The sequence below is a fragment of the Amphiprion ocellaris genome, chromosome 24 (assembly GCF_022539595.1).
Source record: "Amphiprion ocellaris isolate individual 3 ecotype Okinawa chromosome 24, ASM2253959v1, whole genome shotgun sequence".
NCBI classification, from domain to species: Eukaryota; Metazoa; Chordata; class Actinopteri; family Pomacentridae; genus Amphiprion; species Amphiprion ocellaris.
Window position 1 is genome coordinate 8,675,006 of NC_072789.1, and position 25,337 is coordinate 8,700,342.

Here is a 25,337-nt window from a genome sequence, read left to right on the forward strand (position 1 = left end):
GAAAATCACATGATCTTTTGATATTAACTTAAAGGTAATGTAGCCAAGTTGAACAAGAAGACATCTGGGCTCATGTGCTAATTGCTAACAACTGCTAATTTGGGAGAGGGAAGGTGAATTCTTTAAAAAAATAAAAATCAAGGGTCAATATTACATCATGCAATGTACATAGTTATGGGCCTGCAAATGAAATGCAAAAAAACCCCAAAACAATAAAAAAAAAAAAAAAATGCTATTATAAATATCATTTTAAAGTGCTGGAGTTGCAGGAGTGTCATTTAGGGGCTGTAGTTTTAGCTAAAGCTAAAAAGCTAAATGCTAATATGCTACTGTTGTTGACATGATTTGAGATATTTATTTACATTGTTTTTGTAAAAAGTAAATAGTTTATTTTGTTTATAAAGCTACTTAATGTCTTCATATCACTTTAGTATAAAGTTATTTGTGGCTAAGTAAGTTGTGCTAATTGCTAACATCCTAATGTGATTGAGCCCCAAAATGCAAAACACAGCTTGGAAGGTAAATTCTTAAGTGCACACAATATTTTAGGAGTAAATATCTTATCATGCACTGTTCAAAAACTGTTTTTTAGCTGCTGAAATCTAATAAAAAGCTCTTTTGTGTCAGCAGTTGTCTCCGTATAAAGCTGTAAACTGAAGTGTTCCATCCAAACAATCACACAACGCTACATGCTCTCATGCATTTTTGATTCCCAGCACATAGCAGCGTTTATTTCTTATAAAACTTTCAGCTGCAGAGTAATATCACCCATCTCTACCTGACAGGCTCCTCATTATGAAACACAGCCATAATGGTGTATTCAGTGTGGTCTAATTTTGTGTTAATTCTGCACATTCCTTTAAAATTCTCTTTTATGATGAAGATTAGTCTTAAATATGAATTGATGGAGAACAATATTACAACATTAGAGAAGACACAGTGAACCATTCTTGAAATTGCAAGCTCATATAATGATTAAAATCAGAAGGCGCACCTTAATGGCCAATATTGAGCCACCAAAGCTTTCTTTAATGAATATGTGTGTGATAATGTGAGGACAGCGCTGCACTGTGTTTTAAGAAGGGACCACTATCACTCTGCAATCAATTTGAACTAAACGCCTGTAGCTGTATTTTTAAAATCTAATTTAATAACTTAGAATAGGAAACATTATTAATACTTTTTTTCATCAAAATGGTTCCCTCTATGTTAAACAGCCTTCAGCATTCACTGGTAATGAACATGGAGACTGTGCATTATTAATCCACATGTAGAAGCTCATTTTGGCTTTGACGCTCTTTAAAATGCAGCAAAGTTGCGATGGGAAATTTCAGAGAAGTGCACAGCTCCGGGGCTCACCTTTGTCATTTTTACAAAGGCCTTTCACCCATATTTAATAACAAAATATGTGAGTTCAGGCCAGCTCTGGAAGGGGACTGGAGTCGGGAGCAGTAATGTATTCCACACACATCAGCGGGTGAAATTTACAGTGGAGAGTGGTCACAATTTCTGAGATTCAATTTTGGGGCCAATATGGGTCCTTTCAGCCATTTGAACCTGATGCTGTTTGATATGTTTTTGAGGGTAAATATTAAAACATCCACTAACATCCAGAAATCTGCAAATGAACCTCTGTTGGAGGCTCATTAGGAAGGGAACAAACAGCTGAACCTCCATAATGTCCCTTTTCCTCCCTGACACCACTAATGACGCCTCACTTTTTCCCTCCACAGGTTCGTGCCGCTGCTGTTTATCTCCATCGACTTTGCCAGTTCAGTCTACCTCAGGTGAGCGCTTCTCTCCGCTGATTCTCAAGCCGTTTTTAATTAGTGCAGAAATGAGTTCAGATCATTTTAGAGAATCTGAGTGAGCCTGGGGCTTTTGCAAAACCACAGGTGGCTTATTTACCTGGAAACCTGGTTTCCGCTGGTACTTTCTCCTCTGCTGCATCTCGGCAAAGGTAGCTGCCCCTGCTGCGTAAGTGTAGGCCATGTGTGGTAGGAAGCCCATTTGATCCATGCCCGGGTAGGGCCTAAGACCTGGTATGCTGGCCTGCATCGGGGGCATGAATGTGGCAGGTGGGAAAGCGCTCTGAGGTGGAAGTGACGTGTACAGGGGTTTGGCAGCGAAGGGGTTAATGCCGAAGATGGGGCTAGTGCTTTTTTCTAGGTTTCCGTTGTTGGTCGAGCCTGAGAAATCCTTCTTGAGATAGACCAAGTTCAAAGGCTCTTCGAAGTGCTCTCGGGGAGAAGGGATGCTGTTATGGTCAATGGTAATGCTGTTGACTTTAGGTCTGCTTTTGACAGTCAGTGCATGCTTGGGTTCCTTCATGAGTCTCGGCAGAGACAGGTCCAGCGGCTCAGCCTGCAGGTCTTCTGAAGTCAAGCTGTTTGGAGTGTAGGAGCTGCTGTGAGAGTTTTTGGAAGATGTGGAGGACAGATTCAGCGGGGAGGGGGTGTTGCTGCGGGAGTGGTCCAACTTTTCACCTGTGTGTTTGGCGTTGCCGCTGAACTGGTGGTTTTTCAAATGTCTCAGCGAGTTGTCACAGTTGTTAACGTTGTTATGGAGCTCTGCTATGGAGGGGGATGTGATGCGGTCAGTAGGTTTGATTAGAGACACAGGTGACCTAGCTGCCAAAGAGTCTTTTGGTGGAGTGTGGTGGTTATTTGTTCCGACAACCATATCCGTGTTGTTCCTGTGCTCTAGTGGTGGGGTTCTGGTAGTGCCGTACTCGTACATCTTCCGCTGCTCGAACCACTCCTTGACAAATTCCTGAGGAAGGCCAACTGCTATGGAAATCTTGAGCAGCTCCTCCGAGTTGGGCTCCATGTTCATGGCGAAATATGCCTTCAACACAGACATGTGGTCCCTGTAGGGGTTAATGGGCCCAGTGAGTCCCTTGTCAGACAACATGGAGGAGGGTAAGTGGGTGTTCTTCTCCATGAATATCCCTGGTTTGTTGGGCATCAGATTCTCACTGGGCTGCAGCACGGCTTTGATCTCCTCATTCATTTTACACAGGTAGCGTTCATGTTGATGCAAAGGTATTGGCCCGGGGAAGGTTTCTTTGCAGTATTGGCAAGCGTAAGGTGTAAACATGTTGTTTTCCTGCACCTTCTCATCCACACCTCCTTCAAGCATGTGGTTGGATTTCTCTCGTTTGATATTGCTAATCTGTCTCTTTGAGTCTGTCGTCAAGCTCTGGAGGCAGGCTTTGGCTTCGTTCACTTTTTCTAACGTGTAGTCGATGATGCTTTTGGTGGCGCCGTTGTGATTGACGAGTGGAAGACCAACCTGAGCCCCCCCTGCCGATGTCAGCGCCTGTTTTTGCTCCTCAACCTGGGATCCAAGCTCCTTCATGTAGGCCTTGAGCTTGGAGAGCTCCTCTGGCTTGCAGTCCATTTTCTGCCTGCACACAGTGTTGTCCACGATCTGGAGAACCTTCTGCACCTCGCTCAGGTTGTTCCCCAGATGACCCGGGTAGCCCAGGAGATGTGACTCAAGCCCGGCCATCCCCAGGTGCTGCAAGGGGCTCTGGGCCGTGGAGTTGTGGTGGACCCCCAGTGGGCTGTTCCCTCCCACTCCATTCATGAACGGTCCAGGAGCGCCGAATCCGTGAGACGCCATCATCAGCTTGTAGTCGTTGAAGTCCAGCGGCTCCGTCTTGATGTTCAGGTGGTTGTTGTGGTCGGCCAGGCCGAGCGGCTTGCCGTTCTCGAGTTTCTGCCGCAGCTGAGTGATGGCAGTATTGGTGGGTGAGGCGGAGGCAGAGGTGGGGGAGGAGCCCGTCTTCATGTTGGTGCGCATCCTGCCATTGACCGCAATCAGGCCAATGCACTTTTTGCTGCTTATGTGGGAGCTGTAGGAGCCCGAGTGGGAGAAACGCTTCTTGCAGTTGGGGCACTCATACGGTTTCTCACCTGAAACAAAGAATATACAGATAAAGCGTAAGAAAGATAATCAATAATGACATTTTACCAACAACAGAAGTCATGTTTTCATGTGAACGGCGTGGTGTTGCCAGAAACAAAAGCAGTGGTTTGCTAAATGTGAAAAAGCTTTAAAAAAAAAAAAAAAAGAAGAAGAATCAAACAAAATCTTGTTCATCTAAGAGAGAAAAATGGACAAAGGGCTTTAGGAATTGTTTTCAATTTAGAAGCTGTCGTTACTCTTTCATGTCCGCTGGTATTGGCCATGTTAGATGCTGTCTGGAGATGAAGACAGTGAAAGAAAGAAGCTCAATAACTATTTTAGAAAAGTCAAAACCACCTCAAGTGTGTGTAAAAACTTTTTTGCAAAATTGGGAATGTTTTTATTCAAATCTTGCTATTTCTATTGACTTTCTGTTGCAATACTTAAAAATTAGCATCATATGGCTAATGTAAATATTTTTCTGTGAAAAACTCAACAGCTAGCTAATTAAAAGCAGCTTTTGCATAGAGACAAATTGAAAGTGTTTTTGCATAAGGCAGCAGAATGCTTCAGGAAAACATTTAATAGAATAAATGAAAGTAAAATCAAATGCAATAATATAATAATAAATAAGTTCAGCTACAGTGCAGTAAAAAGTTATTTATGCTTGGATTATTATTCCTGCAGTATATGAAGAACCTGTTATTTCTTTTTGCATTTCTTCATCGAAAATCCTTTTCATCTTAACGTATTCAGGAAAAAAAACTCTGCCTCATTTAGTTTTGTGAAAGTTAAATTAAACTTGTGATGTGACTCACAGTTTTGGATGTAAATACTGTGCTTGGCAACTGGAATGCTTTTTAACACAGTGTCCATTACCAGTAGGGAGGGTCCAAAATAAACCCAAAAGGAATTTGTGGAGATTCACAGTGTTCTTAAATCACCGTTTTGAATATTCAAAGAGCGGGGCAGCGTTCCTCCTGCTACTCACCGCTATGAATCCGGAGGTGTTCCTTCAGATGGTGCTTGTATTTGAAGGCCTTGCCACACTCGGTGCATTTGAACTTGCGGTTGCCGGCCGCTTGGTTGAGCAGTTGGTGCTGCGAGAGAGACAGAAAGAGAGAGAGAGATTCGCATTGAGAAAAAAAAAATTTGCACAAACATCGTGGGGGTGAGAGTTCAGTAAATAATCACAATTGGTCGGCATGACAACAAGCAACAAGCCAAATGGCTCCTGTCGCCAACGAAGCATCTTCGCTTTCTGCTCCCACCTCCGTCGAGCAACTACAAGCAGCGGCAGCGATAACAGAGAGAATCACATACCTTTTAATTTCCTGGCTCCTCAGCCAAAGGAGGGCTGCCTTTAGAATTTGGCAGCCCAGAAAATAGAATAAATGAAAAGAGTCTTTTTATTAGAGCGTTTCCCCTTCATTAGAACCGCCGATCTGATCTACTTTTCATTAATTTGGGCCTAATCAGTCCAAAATCTATTCACAATCATCTGTGAGCTCCTCCGCCTCGCATACCTGGATCCACACCGTCTGGATCACACTGTCACAGTAATTAGTTCTGTTTCTAAAACCCGCAAATGTCTCTTTAATAACAATTGTCGGAGCTGACCTTGATTTGCTGCTCAGAAGGTAAACACTGGTTTCAGATTTGCAATTCAAACATTCTCTGTAAAAGTCAGAATAATAGTTTCCAGCGCCGGGTGTGTGGACCTGGCTCGTCACTCGCAGAACAATTAATTCCAAGTGGGAGGAGGGGATGTTGGTGAATTAAGGAAAAAAACATTTTCTGCGAGCTCGCTGGGGGGAAGAAGGCGCAGCGACTCCCTCCTCCCAGTTCAGCCTTGACAAATGCTGGGGTGTGTGCTGACTCTACCCACATTCCTGGGGAGACAGATGGTGGCGCACAGGACACTGGGAGGACTGGGAGGAATTGTTCAAACAGCCCCAACCTTCAAAGATCAAGCGGGGAGAGTGGAGGCCCCCGCCAAGCGCCGGAGAGGGACCCCACCGCTCGTATGTTGCTGAGTTGCATAAACAAACAGCAACAGCTGCTTCGCTGCCTCCTCCGCCTCCCCCACCTCCCCCACCACCTTCCCCTTACCTCCCCCCTGAGGATCCCTGCCCGGTAAAGTTTAGTCTTTGCCACCGCTGCTAATAAGACACAATTGCTGCGCGGCTCCTAATTGTGAATGGCACCGGCGAAATGCTCTCCTTCATGGCTGGTTGTCTGCTGCTAGTAGGCGGAGACCCGACTGGATTGGACTGGATGTTTGCATATGTATAACCTCTAATTAGTCATATTTCAGCTAATTGGTTAAGAGGAGGAGGAGTATTAACGCTTGTAAACATACGAGACAGAACAGCTCGGCACATGTTTACCTATCAGGACCTTATTCTTTATGTTAATCTGACGGCGCCTCGGTTTGTTGTTAATTATATATTTTAAGCAGACGACCCGACTCCACCTCGAGAAGTAAGACGTCACCTCATGTGCAGGATTTAAACAATCCAGCTCATTTACAAATGGAGGCAACAAGAAGGAGCCGTGAATAGGAGTCGCCGGCCATTGACTGGACTCCGGAGGGGAGCAGCACCAGCATTGTAATACGAGGATTGGGACGGCGGCTCAGTCGGCCGGCCCATCTGCTCACGTTTACACCCAGCTGGTAGATCAGGTGAAAGTGCTGGCTGCTGACATCTGATCAAATCAGCCACAGTCTGAGCCTGTCATCCTCGCTTCAGAGAGCACAACACAACACCCACGACCTGGGACTGAACACCGCAAAGCATCAGGGTACATGGTATCATCTGTTATTGGCTGAGCGGCTGGCTTCTCTTTTTATAGCTCTACTTGCATTACAAGGTTTTTCTAGCGGAGGAAGTTCAGGAGAATTTTTTTTAAAGGAGCTGTTCTGTGTGGCAAAAAAACAAGACTTCAATTTTTATGCTTTTATGATTTCTTAGCAGAAAATTTAAATCACTAAAGGATTTTTTTAAACAATTTCTCCACTTGTAATCATCCTTCCAAGCACAAATACCATCTACTTTAAAATTTACAGCTCCAATTTTAGCTTACTGAGAACTTATAATTATCCCCTGATGTGCCAAAACTCTGAAAGCGTGCAATTTTTTCAGCCACAATCTATCTCGGCCCGCATCTTCAACTTAAAGCTGACAGGCGAGTTAAACGCCCGGAACCGCTGGATGTGTTTTCACCTCGCAGGACTTTAAGGTGATTCATGCTAACTGCCAGCGGACTCACATTATATCTCAGACGTATAGGATATAAATCGCTGGAGAAAAATTCAAGTATACACAGATGTTTATGCAGTGCATGAAATTAGAAGCGGAGGGAGGGGTGGAGTTTGATGGAGTACCGCGACTGCAGGCTGCACCCGAAGAACATTAAAGGCCAGGAGTGAAGTGAAGTTAAGGAGCTGATAAAAATTTCCAAATTGGAAATTAACACAATCATTCGATCGTGAACACGAGACTGGAAAATCATATCAGGGAGGGCCATCAAAAAACCATTTAGGGCCTCAATTAAAGTTATTACCATTAAAGGATCTGCATCTTCAAAATGCCATGAAAAATTAATAATGATTGCCAATCAGAAAAAATGATCTCTCTTCTCTGAGGGATCAGAGAACATTAGGAAGGGAATGAAACAGGGGGGACAGGATGGAAGAGAAAAAGGAAAAAAAAAGCTGAAAATCCTCCTCACCTGATCCCTCGCAGGCTTGTGTGTGGCCATATGCCGCTCAAGCTGAGTGCGGTAAGCAAACGTGTAGTTGCACAGGGGGCAGGCGAAGTTCTCCTCGTTCTTCTCATGGCGGTACTTGATGTGCTCCTTCAGCGATGTCAAACGCTTGTAGCCCCGGTCGCAGTAGGGGCAGGTCAACAGTTGGGCGAAGGCATCTGGCGTTCCAGGTGGCAGGTCTGCACGGGAGACAGCGGGAGGATGGGTGGGGAGGGGAGAGGGGAGGAGGAGAAAGGGGAAGGGGAAAGCGGGCCAAAAGGTCAGTGAATCAATGGCAGCTAACGGGCGGCCTGCCCAGAGTGGTATGGGAGTTATCTGTGCAATCTGCTCCACGTGAGAGCAGCAGTGTCGGCCTGGCATCCTCCTCCTCCGTCCTGCAGCACACAATCCTGGATGTACGGCAACATGGAGTGGAGCTGCTGACACACACATAACTCCCCATACCTTCGTAATTGCTCTAAACGGGCCTCGCTTTTTAATGCGCTGACACATCCATCATGTCTGTAGCATGAATCATGTTCAAACCCCCCTCCAGCACCCCTGTACTTTTCTTTCCCTCCGGGGAGCTTCAGAGGTGCGCTATCTGATTTCAAGCCCTCTGCCCAGCTGTTGCTTAAGACTGTAGGTAAACACCCAGGCATCCGGCGAATCTGTGGGACCAACAGCTGCCCAGTCGTGTCAACGGGAAGAGCTTTCTTTCTTTCTTTTTTCTTTTTTTTTTTTCTTGGGTTGAAACATTTGCTGGGAGGTTAGCTGAGCAAGCAGCAAGATTTAGGCCACATGTGAGGCTGGATGTTGTTTTAAAACTGTCAATTTGGGTGTCGATGTCATAAAACACGTCAATTTAAAGAATTTGGTTTTGCTGCTACAGAAGTTCAAAGTCATGGTCAAGAGGTGTTGCCGTTTGACTGACATTTCTGACTACATTTTTATGTTTATCCTGTAATTTTCACTTGGATGTTGCTCTACTAACGTCTTGGTTTACTGCTTAACCCTCTGACCCCGAGAGCCTGCCAGTGGGCTTCAATGGCATGTTATCATTCTCAAAATCAGGTCTCATTTAGGAATTAGCCACAAATAAACCCTTTGCATTAACTGCATTCTGTAAAAAAACAAAAAATTCTGCACTCATTGACACAACCAAAAAAGCCATTAGTGCTTCAGCTGCAAACAACAGTTACGTGACAAAAATGCAGAGATTTTTTTGGCTGAACTGCAGGCTGTGTTTACGCAGAGCAGACACAAGTTGCAAGTATGGAAACATATAACAATGTAAAATATTTATAGTATGTACAGCAACCTTTTTTTTTTTTTTTTTTTAATCCAGAATTGGTAACTCCTGCGGACACTTGGAAAAATTATGTATGTAATGATTCCAGGTATTTTCAATTTCCGTGAAGTACCGAATAAAGACATGTAACTTTTATTTGATCACTTGTTTTTGTTTGTTTGCTTTTAGCTTTCTCTACTTCTAGTCATGGTTGTTCTGTTTCCATAGAAATGTAGAACTTAACGTAGTGAAGAAAAATGTAACAAGAGCAAAAAGCAGCTCATTCTAAGGGGTTGGATGCAGTCTTAATGCAAGCAAATGTGCAAGAACTTCAAAATAAAAGTCTTACATTATGAAAATTTCCTAATTTAATGAGTAAGATTTATGATAACCAACTTTAATCTAACAAATGTGTTGAAAACTACTCTGATTTTCTGTCTTAAATAAATTCTCTACTAATAAAATGCTGCTGCTTTCATTTTTAGCTTCACCTTTGACCCCTTCCCCACCTTCCCCTGACAGGATTCGTACCGTTCTCCTCCGGTCCGGTGGCCTCCGGCGTTCCCAGGCGGGACAGCTCCTCCGGGGCTTCTGGGTAGATGATAGCGGTGTCGCCGCGCTGCAGGTACTCGGCGATGCTCACCACGTGGCTGTCGCCGTCGTCCAGCTTCCGCTTGGCAAAGAAGTCCTCCAACTCTGAAGTGCAATCGACGCTCTTGACTGGAGGAGGGAGAGAGGAAGGGAGTGGAGGAGGAGATAGAGAGGGGGAGGAATAAATCGGATTCACTTCTTCCCCAGAGAAATGTCTTACAGGAGGATATTGGGAACATCTTGGTGGAAATGCGATGACGATAGCCACCCTAAAACATTACAGCAGCGCTTTGGGGAGCATACATCTAAATTACTGGGCTTGCTTGTCATGCCATGTCGGCTCAAACAAGAATTGTAACTTAATCTGGCCAAAAGTCAGAGATAAACGTGCTACTATGAGCTGCCGAGCAGCAACGCGTAAGGGAAACTTCGCTGACCCAATTTAGCCGTGACATAAAATCTGATTTTGAGTTTAGGGTTGTAAAATAAAAAAGAATAACACCCTCATGCACATACATGTATATATACATAATCGGGGCTTAATCAGCAACAGAGCCACGTCTCTTTGTATCGACTTTCACATAGAAGGTCAATCAAGAGGCTGTGGCTTTTGTTGATTCTGTGTTGAACAGATTACCAGGGCCAAACCACAAACCAGCGCAAAAAAAGAGAAGAAGAAAAACCAGAGAGAGAGAGAGAGAGAGAGCTGAGCAGAATGTATCTTGAGCCAGCCAAAGTGCTGAGGCCACACAATGCGTCGTTTTCTCAAATCATTTCCCAGTCCCTTCTCTTCAGGGAAACTCTTAAGCTGCAGCGTGGAGATAGCTGCCTCCAAAAACACAAACCAGAGCTAAAAGAAATCAGCAGCCTTCATTAGCCGAGGGGACGGCCGACTTTCACAGAACTGTTTACAACCTGAAGAGATTCTGGAGGCTGTTTGGAGAAAAGAAAAGAAAAAAGAAAAAAAAAAAAAACGAGTGACGTCTCATCAGACTTCATCCCCTGTTAATTAGGCTTTTAGACTGAGAGCCAAGGTGAGGTTTAAAGAGCCATTTGTTAGCCGGTGATGACTTTGCAGGCCAATTTGCAAAAGGTCAAGGTAGTAGATATTTGGTTGTCAAAAATGGCACCGAAATGTCATGGGTGCCAATGGATCGCTTTTGATAACCGTGATAGCATAATTTACAGCGTTCTCATTAGATGATTCTTTGTGGCCAAGCTAATTGTGTTGTGATGATTGACTGATGATTGACTAAAAGGTGCAGCTCAGTTTCTGGACAAAGGACTTTAGCCGGATCAACTCATCTTTTCCAGTTTACCTAATGTAAACATATGAGTATATTCACTAATTTCTAGTTAGTTTAACCTAAAAATTCTCATTTTGCACTTTCGGACCACTTTATAAACAGTGAAAAACAAGAGTTGGTGTGGCTTCAACAGCAGAGATTTTCACTGTTAATTGAAGAAAAAGCCCTTTAAATTTCCAAAATGTAAAAGCAAAGTGAATCTGTAACAATTTTCTATGTGACTAGTTGGTTCAACTTAATATTTTAAGTTTACTGAACTTGTTTTTTTCAAGTTCGGTTAATTTAATTCAGCAAGTATTACACTTTCGTCGGATTAATCAATGGAAGTGCAGTTAAATCACATTTTAAGGCAGCAGAATGAACTGAAAATGATGTTTAACAGCCTCACAGGTTCAGAGTCTGAGTCACACTGGATGAAAGCTATAAAAGAAAAGAGCGTCTTTAAGGAGAAACAACTGAGTTTTACTCCAGCGAAGGAGGAAATCACCTGGATCAAAGTGTGCTTTGGCACCCGGGACGTGATCAAACTGCTTCATGTCTTTAAACGGAATCACATGTGATCTGGTGGCGGGGAGCTTCCACAGCGGTGCCACAGTATTGTTTCCAAAAGTCCTCCGAGCAAGCAGCCGAAATGGAAAACACTCGCTGCGCTTGATATTTGCAGAAGTTAGAGAGAAAAAGAAGGGAAAGCGAGGAGGAAAACACCAGCAGAAAGTAACGGTAATGAGAGCTGAAGCTTTGAGGCCGGGCTGCGTGGCGTTTGCTGGGGTGCGTTTGGTTTACCAGAACAGCGTCCCAGCCAGTTGTCGAGGCGGCCAGGATGATATCATGGAAGGGAGGGGTGTGCGGCTGCAAATCAGCTCTGGAGGCTTTAATGAAAAATGGCAGATAGGGTTCGGTTCCACCAGAAGAAACGCTTAGCTAACCGGGAGGGCCGAAAGTAGCATGTGTAATCAGAGGTTATAAAAATTAGAATCACTTTAGCTGCCTATAAACGCGGCGAGATTCGCCTCAGCGGTTAGTGAGTCAGCACAAGATGATTTCCTTTTAATTACGCCTCAAAATTTGCGGATGTGTTTGTTCTGTCACTGAATTGGTTTCCCACCTGGAGTCACAACCCTTCAAGCAGCTGAAAAGAACATAAACATGGGGGGAAAAAAGAACTTTTGGACTGGATTTAGTCCAGTTGGAACAATCACACTTTGACCTGCGAAGGGTAATTTAATTTTGCTATTTGACTCTCTTGTGGCTTGTTGTTAATTTTACCTCTAAAGACAGTTTTAAAAAGCAATCTGAGAAGGAAAATTCGGGATTTGGTTGAATGGGAAAAGGGTTAGAAGCTGAAAAGCAACATGTTTTAAAGGTTGTTGTTGGTTAACAAGTGGGGCAAAAGACAATTTAACCCTTGAACCTTTGCAGATTTTAAAGAAATGTGATGTTATTTAAAAATCGCCAAAATTACATCACTTATCGAAGCCAAAAACTGTAAAAACAGAAAAATTTGGTGGGTTTTCAACTTTCTGCAAGTCCTGATTACATCATTTGTGACATGAGATTCTGTCTGGGAAAATTAACCAAATCTAAGCTTGAAAATCATGATATTTAATCAAAATCACTTCATTTGATGTGTGTAATTTGCAAATGTGGCCAAAAATAAAACAAATTCTCTATAAAACAAAAGAATTCTCTGCTCCTTGGCACAAGTGACTAACAGTCGTGACAAAATTGAGAGAACAATGGGGTGAACTGCAGGCTGTGTTTACACAGCAGAATAAAAAAAAAGTATGTAAACTAAAACATACTAGCAAGTTGTTGGAAGATACATTCTGCATGGTGAAACACTTTGCTAACATTGATGTGCAGAATAGTGTAACAATCTAAGTAGTAAAATATCTACAGAGTGTCAGAATTTTTTTGAAATATAATCAAGAAAATGAAGGCAGCGTGCCTCAAAAATGGTGAACAGAGGAGCACGTTGTTGGAAGATACATTCAGCATGGTGAAACATCTTTATTGAGATGATTTGCAGACTGGTGTAAAAAAAAAAAAGCCTGGTTTATAGAGGTTGTAAGAGTGTCTACAGCATGTGGAACCGTGTTTTTACAGGACTGGTAACACCTGTGGGCACAGGTTTTTTTGAGAGATTCATCTTTTGTCTTTGTTTTTTGAATGATGTTTCATGTCATTCTGCTTCCACAGAGGTGCAGTGACAAATGAGTTCACGGTGAATAAAAATATCTTTACTCGACTCACCTGTACCGTTTCCAACTGCCTGCAAAGTGGCATCAGGCCCCAGGGTGTCAAAATCATCTTTTATTTCATCTGCAGGAGAAACAGAAAGGAAGAGAGGGGAGGGTGAGTGTCTCGGTGTAGCAAGCAAACCCACAAACGCTGACAATGAGGCCTTTAAGAAGAAGGTATGGAGGCAGCAATAAAGGCACCGCTGTGCATGGCGGTGCGCCGCGGCTTTGTTCGGCATGCTTAATGAATGCTATCATCTGGGCCAGACAGTGACTTATTTACCTTTAACATGACAACAAGCGGCGGGGGAGGCCAAGAAAGCTTCAATCGCCAAACAGAGCGATTAAATACAACACGGAACACATCCACCTGAGCAATCATAGAGCTCCAGCCAACACGCAGGCTGAGCTTATTACTCCCTGACTGTGACGCCGCTGCAATCCTCTGCATGCAGGATCACGCTTGTTTTATCACATGTCATTTGGTGGACGCCTTTATCCGAAGCTGCTGCGAGCGTTGTGAGCGCGCACATTTTTGTGATCGGCCACAAGGCCTGGCGTGGAGCTAGTGCCTTGCTCCTGGACTTAAAAAGAATACAACCCCTGACCACAAATGTAGAGTTTTAGTTGCACAAACAGTTCTCAGAGGCAGAAATAACCTCATTGGTTGGGGTAAACCTCAGGTGGGTGGGGCCAAAACATTAATGTTTTCTGGTGAGGTGAAACAGGAGGAAGCTATTATTTCACAGCCGTACACACAGAGCTGAAGGAGAAAGTGCACTTTAACCATAGACACATTTCAACTTTCAACAGGGAACATCTAGGAATCTTTAAGCTTCAAAAAAAAAAACCCAGAGGCCTCAAAGAACCAATGAGAAATGGTTCCTTTAGTAACCATAAAGAACTTTTGCAAAACAAGTCTTTTAAGGAACATTTGAGGACCCACCTGGTTCTATTCTTATAATAGGGCTTAATAAGCACTTTGAAGCAAAAAAACTCAAATGTAAGAATTTGCAGAGCTTCTATTATAATGCATGCAATATTTTCAGAACCCAAAATCTTAGAACAGAAGTTGTTCTTACACTTAAATATGAGTACCAAGTCTTATTAGCAACAACTGTCTTGAAGAATAATGCCATTACTGGATGCTTCTTTGAAACACCTTCAGGGGTTCTTTTAATGAAATGGTTCTTTAAAGAGCACGTTCCTAAAAGATTCTTTAAAGGTTCTAACTCTTACATGACTGTTGCTGCTTAGAATTACTTAAAGTCATCAAGTATTTTCATCACAGTAGATGCGGATGTGAAAATGTGCTTTTTTTTTTTAAATTTATTTTTTACTTAAAGGTTAAAATGGTTAAATGTGGTTCTTGTAAGAAGCTGTTTTACCAAAATTAATTTATGGAGCCTTAAGGAACCATTTTTTGATGCTTCTTTGAAACACAGTTGATAGTTCTTTAAAGAACATCTTTCTTAAACTGTTTCTTTTGCTTCCTGTTAGCAGGTCTGAGTGTACTACCAGTTAGTTTACCAAATAACTCTTTTAGTACTTTAAAGAACCAGGTGAAAACTCATCTTTAATTGGTAATGGCGCTTTAAGGAACCATTTTTCTGATAGCAGAAAGAAAGAAACCCATTTCAGCTTTAAATACTGAGCCTTTATGAACCCTTTAGCAGCCATTTTCCAGATCTTATAGAGTTCTACTTATCAGATTTTGTTTCAAAATGTAAAATTAACCAGCAACACATCATAATTTTGGCTTTATTCACATGATTCCTTCGTCCCAGACAAACCCTGCTTCCTAGAAGTGTTTTAACCGTCCAGCATCGGTTTAAACAGAACAAGTTCTTACTGCCAATCAGGATAATGGCAGCCGGTCTGTGCAGACGGGCAGATATTGTCCTGGCACAGGTGAGGCGGCTGTAAATAAGCCGTGGATTGACAGGCTCGTAAACAAACCCACTTTCTCCACAGGAGGACACTGACTGGACAATCAGCCTAAGAAGCCTCTCGTCGCTCCTTCCTGCCTCGTCGGTAAAAATTAAATCAAGGTGCTTCCGAGAACATGGGGCCTTTGTATTAAATAAAAAATTTAAAAAAGGAACAAAAAACCTGCATTGTGCTCCTCGCACGCATCTGTTCTTGCTCTGCTGCTCCTGCAAGGACGCTACAAGTGTTGCATTGTGATTTTTTTGATTTTTTTTTTCTTTCCACCAGCTGACAGCAGGATCTGATGCATCTGACTATCCCTTGGCTATTAAACCAGGATGAGCGCCTACATTAGAGAAACCTGGCTGAGATAATACAGGAAAGGTGGTGGGTGTATTGTTGATAATAATGTTATCCTGCTTACATTACTCGGCACAAAAGCCAGAAGCAACAAGAATTTTTTATTTTTAGTTCGAAAACAATGGGCTTAATAGTTGTGGAATGCTCTCTGAGGCTCGCAATTCAGGGGTTTGCTTGAAATTAAAGATTTGGCTTCTGCGGTGAAATGATAAATACCCCTGTCAATGGCTGGGGAGAATAATGACAGGCTCCTCTGGAGGGGTATGTCCTAGTTTAACTTTCCTCTGTTTTTTTGCTGTACGTTTGATTGCACGTCTGCCAAACAGCATCGAAACCACAGTCGCAGTATGGGAAAATAAATGGGTTTTAAACAACATAAATTAAGCTGTGACAAAACAAAACAGATTAAAAAAAAAGAGGAAAAAAAAAAACTCCACCGCAGATTAAAATATACCCACAAGTATCAGATATCAGCATGTATGAAAACCTCCCCTCACATTTCTCGCGTCCTCGTAGGCACCGTGTTTGCTTTGGGTAATCAAATTTGACTGCATACTTTGGGTGTGACGCAAAGGGATGACCAGTGGGATTAGCTGGCCCTTCACTCTCCCCTATTTACCTTGGAGAACTTTTGTTATCTGTGGTGTGGAGGGAGGGAGGGACGGCTGCTTCCAGTAGGAGGTAGGCTAACACCACATACACCTCCTCCAGCTTTGGCCTCTGGCACACATGCATGCACAGATCCATGCCAGTCCTGCATTCAGACGGGTACAAAGTGCCATTGTAGCCAGCTGGGGGCTCTATAGTAAGAAAAGGATGCTATGGAGGCTTTCATCACAAAAATCACCACGGTTTAAAAAAAAAAACAAAACAAAAAAAGGTATTTGATTTCCTCTGGATCCATTTCTGCCACAAGTATGCGCCTATTCTCGGTCGTGGAAAGCCTTTTGGATGAAACGTGTCTGCTAAATGGGGGGAAAAGTGTGTTTTTGCAGCAGTAAATCACACGAGACCTGAGGCGGTAAGGTACACACCTCCTTGAAGAGTGATGTTGAGGTCGGAGAGCTCAGGAGGAGTCCAGACTACCTCGGCTTCACTGTAATTCTGCCTATTTTCATAGCGGCTCTGATGCTGTTTATTTTGAAAACATTCCTATTTTTAAGGCCGGTCACCGCAGCAGCAGCAGCTTTAAAGTTCGGCCCTTTTTGTGCCTTTCAGCCTCATTCATCCAGTCGGAGCGTTTCAGAATGGATTAGAGAGCCAATCGGGGGTATTTTTAGCAGCGAAGTTGTCAATAGCAGATATTCTGTGTCTGTGTTCCATCTCTTGGTGTTTTCTAGCCAAAGAATACAGCGTGTTCCATTCTTGGCAGGCCGCTCGGGCATCTCAAACAGTGCACTTATTGAAAAACATGGGAAACTCCTGGATGCGGTAGGTAGGAAGGTGTTTTCAAAACGACGAGTTAATAGCTGCAAAACTTGATAGATGTGCAAAGAAAACAAGAACCACTGTTTGATCAGAAACAGAAGGCCAGAATTGGCAAAAAAAACAACAAAAAAAAAACAGCGAGAGAAAGGAAGGATGTTTTCAAATCTGGAGGATGGAGCGCTTCCACGGTGGGATTTCTGCAAGTCAGACTCCCGAGAACGAGAGCCGGAGGAGTTTAAAGAGGGCAGAGGCAGGTGATTTATTTGAAAATGTCTGTCAGTGATAATGATGTCATGCTTTCCAGCACATCGTGTCCATCCAGCCTCGCTGTGGGATTAAGGAATGTCAAGGACAAGACTGCGATTGTGGCTCGCCGATAAACTTTTTCTCTCAGAAAGTGACAGCGAACCGAGCTCCGGCGGCGCATGTTTCTGTTCCGAGGCGACATTTTTCGTGTTTTTTTTGCAGCGAATTCTGCCAGAATTGCTCACACTTTCTTCCAAGACCTGTGCAAAGAAAAAAACAACTGTTGATAGGGGGAGTGACGGCCAAATCAGTCCGAGTAGGAAGGAGGGCGGGTGCTAACTTATCTCAGGCCTAAGTTATGTGCTGAGGTATCACTGTAGACACTTAGGCACCGCGAGAAGAAAAAAAAAAAAAGAGAAAGAAAAAGCAGGCTGGGAAACACAGCACCCGCAAGATTGGGAAAGAGACTCCCAAACGCTCTAATGAACTTGACTTGCTCTCCGAAATATGTCAGACACTTTATCACACAAGAAGCGTATTATCTGGAAATTGCAACATAGTTGAATTACAGACATTATGGCACCGCAGGTCTTTATCAAATAAACAATTACCTTATGCAATGACAGCTTGTTTATCCTTTATCTTGATTTATTTACCAAACTGTCTTTTTCTTTCCTCCACCCCTTAAGGATACGAACTGTTATTTAGGAGATTTTTTCCCTCCTCCATCCCTAATAAATGTGCAATTTTCCCCCATATTAAAATTTAAGACTGCTGAATGTTCCCCCGTTTTTCGGCGCCGTGCACAGCTAGTTCATTAGCAGAAATGAATAGCAAAGCCCGGCTCATTTAAATGGGCTGTCTTACATGACTTCTCGCCGTACTCTGTTCCTGTCACATGCTTCCAAGAATCATTGACTCTTATTATACATGTAAATGGCTATCATAAAAATAAAAATTTCATTTAAGATTGTTAATGACTTTTTGCAGCAGTCTGGCTTCCTTTAATGATTATACCCTGCCCCCTAATTAAAAGTATTTATCTTTCAAGCATCCGTGACTGGAGCGGCAGCAATAGGAGTTGCTCAACAAAAGACGATAAGTCAGTCAAGTTTGGGGACGTTTCACCTGCCGGGACGAAGCAGCGTCTTCTGCACAGAAACCCAACAATCAATCTCACCTCCTTTTCATTTTCTGCAGCTTGTTTTTTTTTAAATTTTTTTTTTTATTTCCCCCCCTCCTCCTCCCAGCGAGGTTATACATTACTGTAAATATTTTTCGTTGTTTGGCTCAGAGCAGGACTTTTCTCTAAGCGTGAACCAAATGGTCTCCGCCGCTCGCAGAGAAACTGTTTATCATGTCTGTCTGCTGAGGGAGCATCATCGGGGCTTCACCGTCAGACCTGGCTCAAGCATTGTTTGCCGAGCGCTTCGCGGGGTTTGTTTAAGTCTACTCGGGCACCAGATGGGTGGGGTTTACGGCATAAGATGATACCACGAGTGGCAGGATGTGCACACATTCGCTAGAAAGTATCCGAAAGTCAGCTTAGTGGTAGTTGTCATGATTGACAGCTCACCTGAAGCTCGCACATCTGGTAAAGCACACAGAACAAAAGCTAGCAGTGAAAAAAATCTGAGTTTTATTGAAAAATATTCAGATTTTAGCCTTTGAAATCTGTTTTTTGACACTTTTTGAAACATTAATGAGGTCGTTCAAGAGTGCAGGTTAAGCTGCAATCTCATCTCTCCAGATGTTTTGTCATTTCAGACAGCAGATTGCAGATCTGCTTTAACAAACATTTCCTTGAACCTCAGTCGCAGATCCACAACTCTTTTAGTCAACAAAACTCACAGTGAAATCCAGCGGAAACCCAAAATTTAATTAGAAAGTCACCAGTTTGCCTGTTAGCCAACTTTCCAAGTTTGCTTTTCTTTAACCGTCGGAACCCCCAAAACCTGCCAGTAGGTTGGAAAGGCAAGTTCACTTCAAATAAATTACCAAAATTACTACATCTGTCAGAGCTAGAAACTGCAAAAACAGAAAGAGTTGTTGGATTTTTGACCTTCACATCAAGTACTCATCTGTGATGTGTCATAATGTAAAAAACAAAAACTCAGTCATATCTAAGCTTGAAACTGTGACACTTGATTCTAATGTCTAATGGGAAAAAAATGTTAAAAACAAATGGTTTGCTCTAAACAGATTCTGTAAAAAACAAGAAATTCTGTGCTTCCCTGTGTAACTGTGAAGCCATCAGTGACTCAGCTGCGGCCAACAGTCATTTAAGAAAAATTTAGGGACTTTTAAGGTAAATTTGGAATGAACTGCAGGCAGTGTTAACAAATTTTAAAAAAGTATGTTGTAAAATATCAATAGTGTGTAGAGTTACCATTCCTTTTTGATGTTTCTTTTGAGTTCTCTCTACTCCTAGCTGTGTTTGTTCTATTTCCATAGAGGTGCAGGACTTTATATTACAGTGAAAAACGAGCCAACAGTGAGCAAACATGTAACAGGAGCCAAAAATGGCAGAACCTGCTTGGAGTTCAGTGGTTTAAATGCAGCCTTAAAGCAAGTAAACATGCAGTAATTTAAATAATACAGTGTAAGATGATCAAAATTTGCCAATTTAATGACTTAGATTTATTTATCTGCAGTATTGAGGTTTCACACCCAACTCCAATCCAATAAACGTGTTGGAAAGTGTCATCATCTTACCCGTTAAAGATATTTTCTACTAACAAGATGATGCAGGGGACAGCTTCACCTTTGACCTTTCCAACCAACCCCTGACAAGTTTCTTTTTTTAGGGTTTATAGCACCATAATTGTGTCAGGAGACATTTCTGAGTTCTCTTTACTTCTATTCATGGCTGTTGTGTTTCCACAGAGGTGCAGGACTTTATGTTGCAGTGAAAAACGAGCCCACAGTGAGTTAAAACGTCAGACACTCACCAGTACCATCGACCGAGGCGCTCAGCATGTCGTTGTCGGGCCAGATGTGCTCGACGCCGCTGTCCCGCATCTCGTCGTCCTCCTCGTCCTTGGTGAGCAAGCCGTGGCTCTCGGCGTGCGGCGAGGCCTCCGGGTTGGTGAGGCTGGCCGGGCTGCCGGTGCCGTTGATCAGGGGGTCTTCCTCGGACACCGGCAGCTTGTCCTCCTCCTCCGTCTCCGAGCCCGTCTCCACCACGTTCTCATAGTTGAGAGCTGCAACACGAAGACAGAGAGACATCAGTGATTGAACCGGAATGACAGGAGAATGTAGGAAAAAAGATCACTGCTCGGTACAAGGGTTTTTTTGTGTGTTTGTTACACCCCAATTACAGCATCCGCGACTGGAATTTGTGACCGAACCGCAGCGGTGGGCAGACAGCTGTCGAGGAGATGCGAGCCAAAATAGCCACTAATTTTCAGTGGTGCTCGCATGCCTCGGATGCCAACGAGCTGCACCTTTCAGGATGGCTCAGCTCCGCGGCATACCGCTCACGTTTGAGATGCTCCGCATAGCACATGCGATATTGTAAAATGTTGTTGCTATGCATACAAAAGGCTTAACCTATAGTAATTTAGATTATTCAGCCCCTTTGGATGTCTTCACATTTGCATGGCCGCTGAACCGTGAACATAAATATAAATGTTTCCTAACATATGAAAATCTAGAAACACGACGGGGCCCGGAGGCCTGTTGAGGTTGACATATATACACTCCACGTTTAGAGCTCCATCAGCAGGGCTCGCCCCGCTACCACAACACCCAGGTCCCACACATATGCCTGCTTTTCTTAAAATAGACGGCCTGTAAATAAGGGGCTGTGAACTCAATCAAAGGTGGCTCTCGTGCAAATTAGTCACCGCCGTCGGCTGGTTCCTCGGCGAGTAAATCACAGCAGAAAAAGGACGTCAGAAGACTTATTGGAGCGGCGCAGATGGAGCGCAAGGCGAGCCAGGAGCATGGCATCACATGTTGGGGGGGACACACCTCATTGGCAGCTTGTTCAAGAATGTTCTGCGGCGAGAGCCAATCGTGGGAGGGGCCTTGAGAGTTCGAGCCACTGTCGAGAAGAGGTGGAGGTTGTTTTTTTATGTTTCTGAGCAATAAAAAAAGCCGCAACGAGCCCATAAGTCAGCAGAGCTTTGGTGGAAATCAATAGATTTACATCTAAGCCATTTGTACATAAATAGAGAGGAAATATGCAGAGTGCCTCGCATTTGTGACCCTGTAAGGAATCAGCAAGCTTAATTAAGGCAGTTTTATGCCAAATGTTATAGCTGCCGAGGCCCCCAAAGTGTCCCTGCCTGTTGAACTCTCCCAGACTGACATTTCTGAAAACGTTATACATATCAAAAGATAAGCCTCCCCACATCTCCTCCTGACACGTCTCCCCACGATTGACTGGTCCACACTTGCCTTCAGCGAACAACTGCACAACAGGTGCAAATTAAAATGAAAACGGGGCTTTCAAACATGGGAGGGTGGAGGGGAAGGCAGACGGGAGGGGAGGCGGCAGGGGGAGAGGGGCAGGAGGAGGGTGGGAGTGCGGTGACCTGCCTCGAATACCAATCGACGGAGGAAACAAAACCTTTTCAAGAGGTGTGATCACAAGGGTTTAGGCAAGTTCAGACTCAGTAATGCTCCTCAGGGACGACAAAAAAGGCAACCGAGGCTGGAGACCCACGAGTGGAGGTTCCTGGGTGGTCCAACCCAGTCCACCTTGGCGTCTTTATTCTGGGAGAAAACTCTCTACCTAGGTCGCCAAACTGCTCTAAAAGAGTGATCATTTTCGCTATCGGACGTTTTTTTTTTTCTTTTCCTCAGCAGCGACGTCCCATCAGCTCTGTGTTTCCCCCCCCAAAACCCAACTTGTAGAAAAAAAAAAAAAAAAGAAAAAGGGGGCCCGGTAGAACAAAAGGCCGAGAGGCTTGGGAAGCTATCAACCCGTCGCTGTGAACCTGATCTCTGGATGCAGATTCAATGACGGCCGAGCAGGGGCCGGCTGAATGAAATTATCTAAGGCTGGACAGGTTTTAAAGGGCCCATTCTTCCCCAATAAAAGGAGCGAGGGAGCTTCTTTTTGTTTAGCAACACATCCACCGCGGCAACGCACACCGTTCTGACTTCCCACATAAGGAATGAGCAGCTTTTTTTTTTTTTTTTTCAGGGAAACTTTTCAGGGACTTCAAAGTGGAGCTTTTCATTTTTATTTCTGTCACCGAAAGTTTTCTGAACAAATTTAAGCTCGGTAAAGGAGGGAGGGGGAGGCGTTGAACTGTCTTCCGCAAGTAGATGCAATCTTCTCCGAACATCAGCTGTCAACGTATACCTCCAAGAAGGCAAAATGACAGTGGGGTGCTCGTCAAGTCAAACGCGTTGGTATTAACGTCGAGAAAGCCGCCATTGTTTAGGTGCCACCGTTGACAAGAGCCTCTCCCTCTCTGAGCGCCGAGCATCTATTGGTATTGTGTCACGCAACAAAGTAATTCTAACCTACTAATATTTCGCAGGCAGTTATTTCGTCCCCCTTCCCGAACCTCGCTCTTAATCAGCCTTTTGTGCTGCCGAGCGGAGACAAAGAAAAGATAATGTTTACTGCTGCTCTCCTCTCCTTTTCTTACCTTTAAAGTGTCGACAAAAGCAATTACAGATGACGTCTCGGTAACTGTTGCTACCTGTTCCAGACTGCTCGCCTTTTATTCCCTTAAAAGGTAAATAAATAATAGAGCCCCTTTTGACTTGCGGGATAATTAAAATGACACATGTAACAGCGCAATTCTTGTTTAATATCGGGTTTTAAACTATCTGACATAACCCTTTCACAGGCCTGGCATTATTCTGTCACCGGCAGGGAAAAAAGTACAGAGCAAAGAGCGATATTGTATATTGATTAGAAGCATCATTGGAGAGAATCGGAGAGCAAAAGGGAGAAAGTCTTATTAAAATCTCATCATTTCTTTGATAAAGATAAATAAAGAGGACAAAAAAACACAATACTTCAGCGGTGACAGTTGTATTTTTTTTGCGGATACTGTGGAATCAATCTCGCGCCGGGAAACAAACTCCAAAATCTGAAATGACTGTATTTACAAAGCGTCAGGTTTTGACAGCGGACTAACAGCTCCAGTGATCAAAAGTGCTTTTAATGCGAGAGTCGCAATCGACTCCAAGATAACTTTGCTTCGCTCACGCTTTTGGCAACAGTTGTTGGACCACATGCTGCATTCAAAGACACCAAAAGTCAACCGGAGGTGCGTGCGGCCACCGACTCCAGCCTTTCATGTTGACCTCATGCATCTGCTGGCAGGAAAAACTTTACATCTATGGAATTTCTTTCAAGCCAAGAGTGCGTGACATGAAATAAAATGTGAGAAAATGAGGGAATGCTCGCATTTGTAGTGACTCTTTGAAACTGGAACTCACTTTACGGTCTTTTATACATGAGGATGGTCTTATCTGGGCGAACTTGTGGAATGCAAAGCGCCTGGATAACAAATTCGGTGTCATGCAAATGCATGTTTATGAATCTCTGTATCCCATAACCAACATTACACCAACTATCACAGCTGGAAACTGCAAAAAAAACTGAAAGAATGTCTAAGATGTTCAAATTTCCAACAGTCTTCGAACTAATCTAACAAGATTTAATCAAGTCGACGCTTTAAACTAGCACTTTAAACTTAAAAATCTATTAAAAATAAATTGTTTTTCTATCCAGATTCTGTAAAACCTGAAAAATTCTGCGCTCACCTGCGGAACCAAGGATATAGTCTTGACTCATTTGTGACTTACAGCCACCTGACAACAATTCTGAGAGTTTGCGGCTGAACTGCAGGCAGTGTTCACCCCAGAGCATAAAAGTACGTAAACAAATTAAATATCCAAATAAGTAAATAGATATAGTATGTAGAGTCATTTTAGTTTTCTGCGTTGTTTGCAACACCTGTGGGAACTTGGGAAAATGTTATTTGTGTTGCTTCATTGTAAATTTTTTAGTTTTTGTCAAATAAAAAATCTATTTTTTTTATTATTTATAGCATTGTAATTGTGACATACACCACAGAAGACAATTCTGAGCTCTCCCTCCTTCTAGTCATGGTTGTTCTGTTTCTATAGAGGTGCAGGACTTTATAGTGCAACGAAACATGAGCCCACAGTCAGCAAAAATGTGAAAGGAGCCAGAAACGGCATGGAGTTCAGAGGGGTTAAATGCAGCCTCAATGTAAGCAAACATGCAAAAACCTCAAAACTAAAGTCTAAAATGAGCTAAGTTTCCCAATTTAATGACTTGGATGTATTGATATGGAGTACTGAGGTTTGACAGTCAACACTAGGTAGTAAAAATGAGTAAAAATGTGACGGGAGCGAAAAAAAAAAACTGCATCATTTAACTTCCCTAAATGGCTGAAATGTGTTCATAGCTGTTCTGCATTTCAGGTTAAATGCAGCTGTGGTGCAAAGATTTCTCCCCAACATCCAAAACGGACTCCAAAATGGAATTTTAACATAAAAATCTTCCCTTCTCGAGGTGCTACACCTGCACTCTGCCAGGCGAGAACCATTCCACAGCGCTAACAGGTATAATCACATTTATTTAGCGCTCCCCAAGTAGCCGTCCAGCGCCCAGAGGAGGCTGCCCTGGAAGCCCTTTTTATCGCTCCAGTCTCGGAGAAAGAAGGAGCTCTTAGTGCTCGGCAGGCCAGCGGTGGAGGTGATGGCTGCGGGGTGAATGACTAACACCCACGTTCGCGCACTCACGCTAACCCCGGCTGACTTTTTAGTCAAGTGTCGAGGCTTAGCTCCAGGTGACACGCTCGGCCTCCTACGCCGATAATGAGCCAGGACATTCTCCCTATTGGACGATAACTGCTCGCGCTCGCTCCCTGTCTCATGAATGTGAGCCAAGCGGATCACCTGGATGGCTGCGAGGGAGATGGGGAAGCAGGAGTTAGCCGCTCGCTGTGTTGGTGTGTGTGTGTGTGTTGGTGTGTGTGTGTGTGTGTGGGAGGGCATTAAGGTGGAAGCGAGGTCGCTGCCTCGTGGCGATGGCCAGCGGTACTGGATTCTCATGATGACCTTTTGTCTGCCATTGTTCCTGTCTGCAACAGTTTAAGCACTTCCTCGGGTAACTCGGACTCCTGCTGGATGGAAACCTCACACCTCTGGCTACGCAGTTTTTCTGTGCAGTTACCTCATTTTTACATTAGCAACTCTTCTTCTTTTTTCTTTTTTTTTTTAACATAGTTTTAGACGGCCTTGAATACATGTTTTTATTCAGTTAACTGATAAAGATTT

General features: G+C 43.5%; 1 protein-coding gene across 4 annotated transcripts in view; it reads right to left on the minus strand.

The window, feature by feature from the left end:
* The window catches only part of zeb2b (zinc finger E-box binding homeobox 2b), a 107,127-nt gene that overhangs the window by 4,723 nt on the left and 77,067 nt on the right, over window positions 1-25,337 (minus strand). For 2 of the 4 annotated variants that reach the window (XM_035943019.2, XM_035943018.2), the window contains exons 3-8: window positions 20,006-20,257; window positions 13,105-13,173; window positions 9,485-9,673; window positions 7,648-7,862; window positions 4,904-5,012; window positions 1,909-3,920 (exon numbers count right to left, since the gene is read on the minus strand). In XM_035943019.2, coding sequence (XP_035798912.1) covers window positions 1,909-3,920; window positions 4,904-5,012; window positions 7,648-7,862; window positions 9,485-9,673; window positions 13,105-13,173; window positions 20,006-20,257 — 2,846 coding nt within the window. Of the gene's footprint in view, window positions 1-1,908; window positions 3,921-4,903; window positions 5,013-7,647; window positions 7,863-9,484; window positions 9,674-13,104; window positions 13,174-20,005; window positions 20,261-25,337 lie in introns of all 4 variants that reach the window. The other 2 variants (XM_055008711.1, XM_023298478.3) reach the window with 1 other exon arrangement.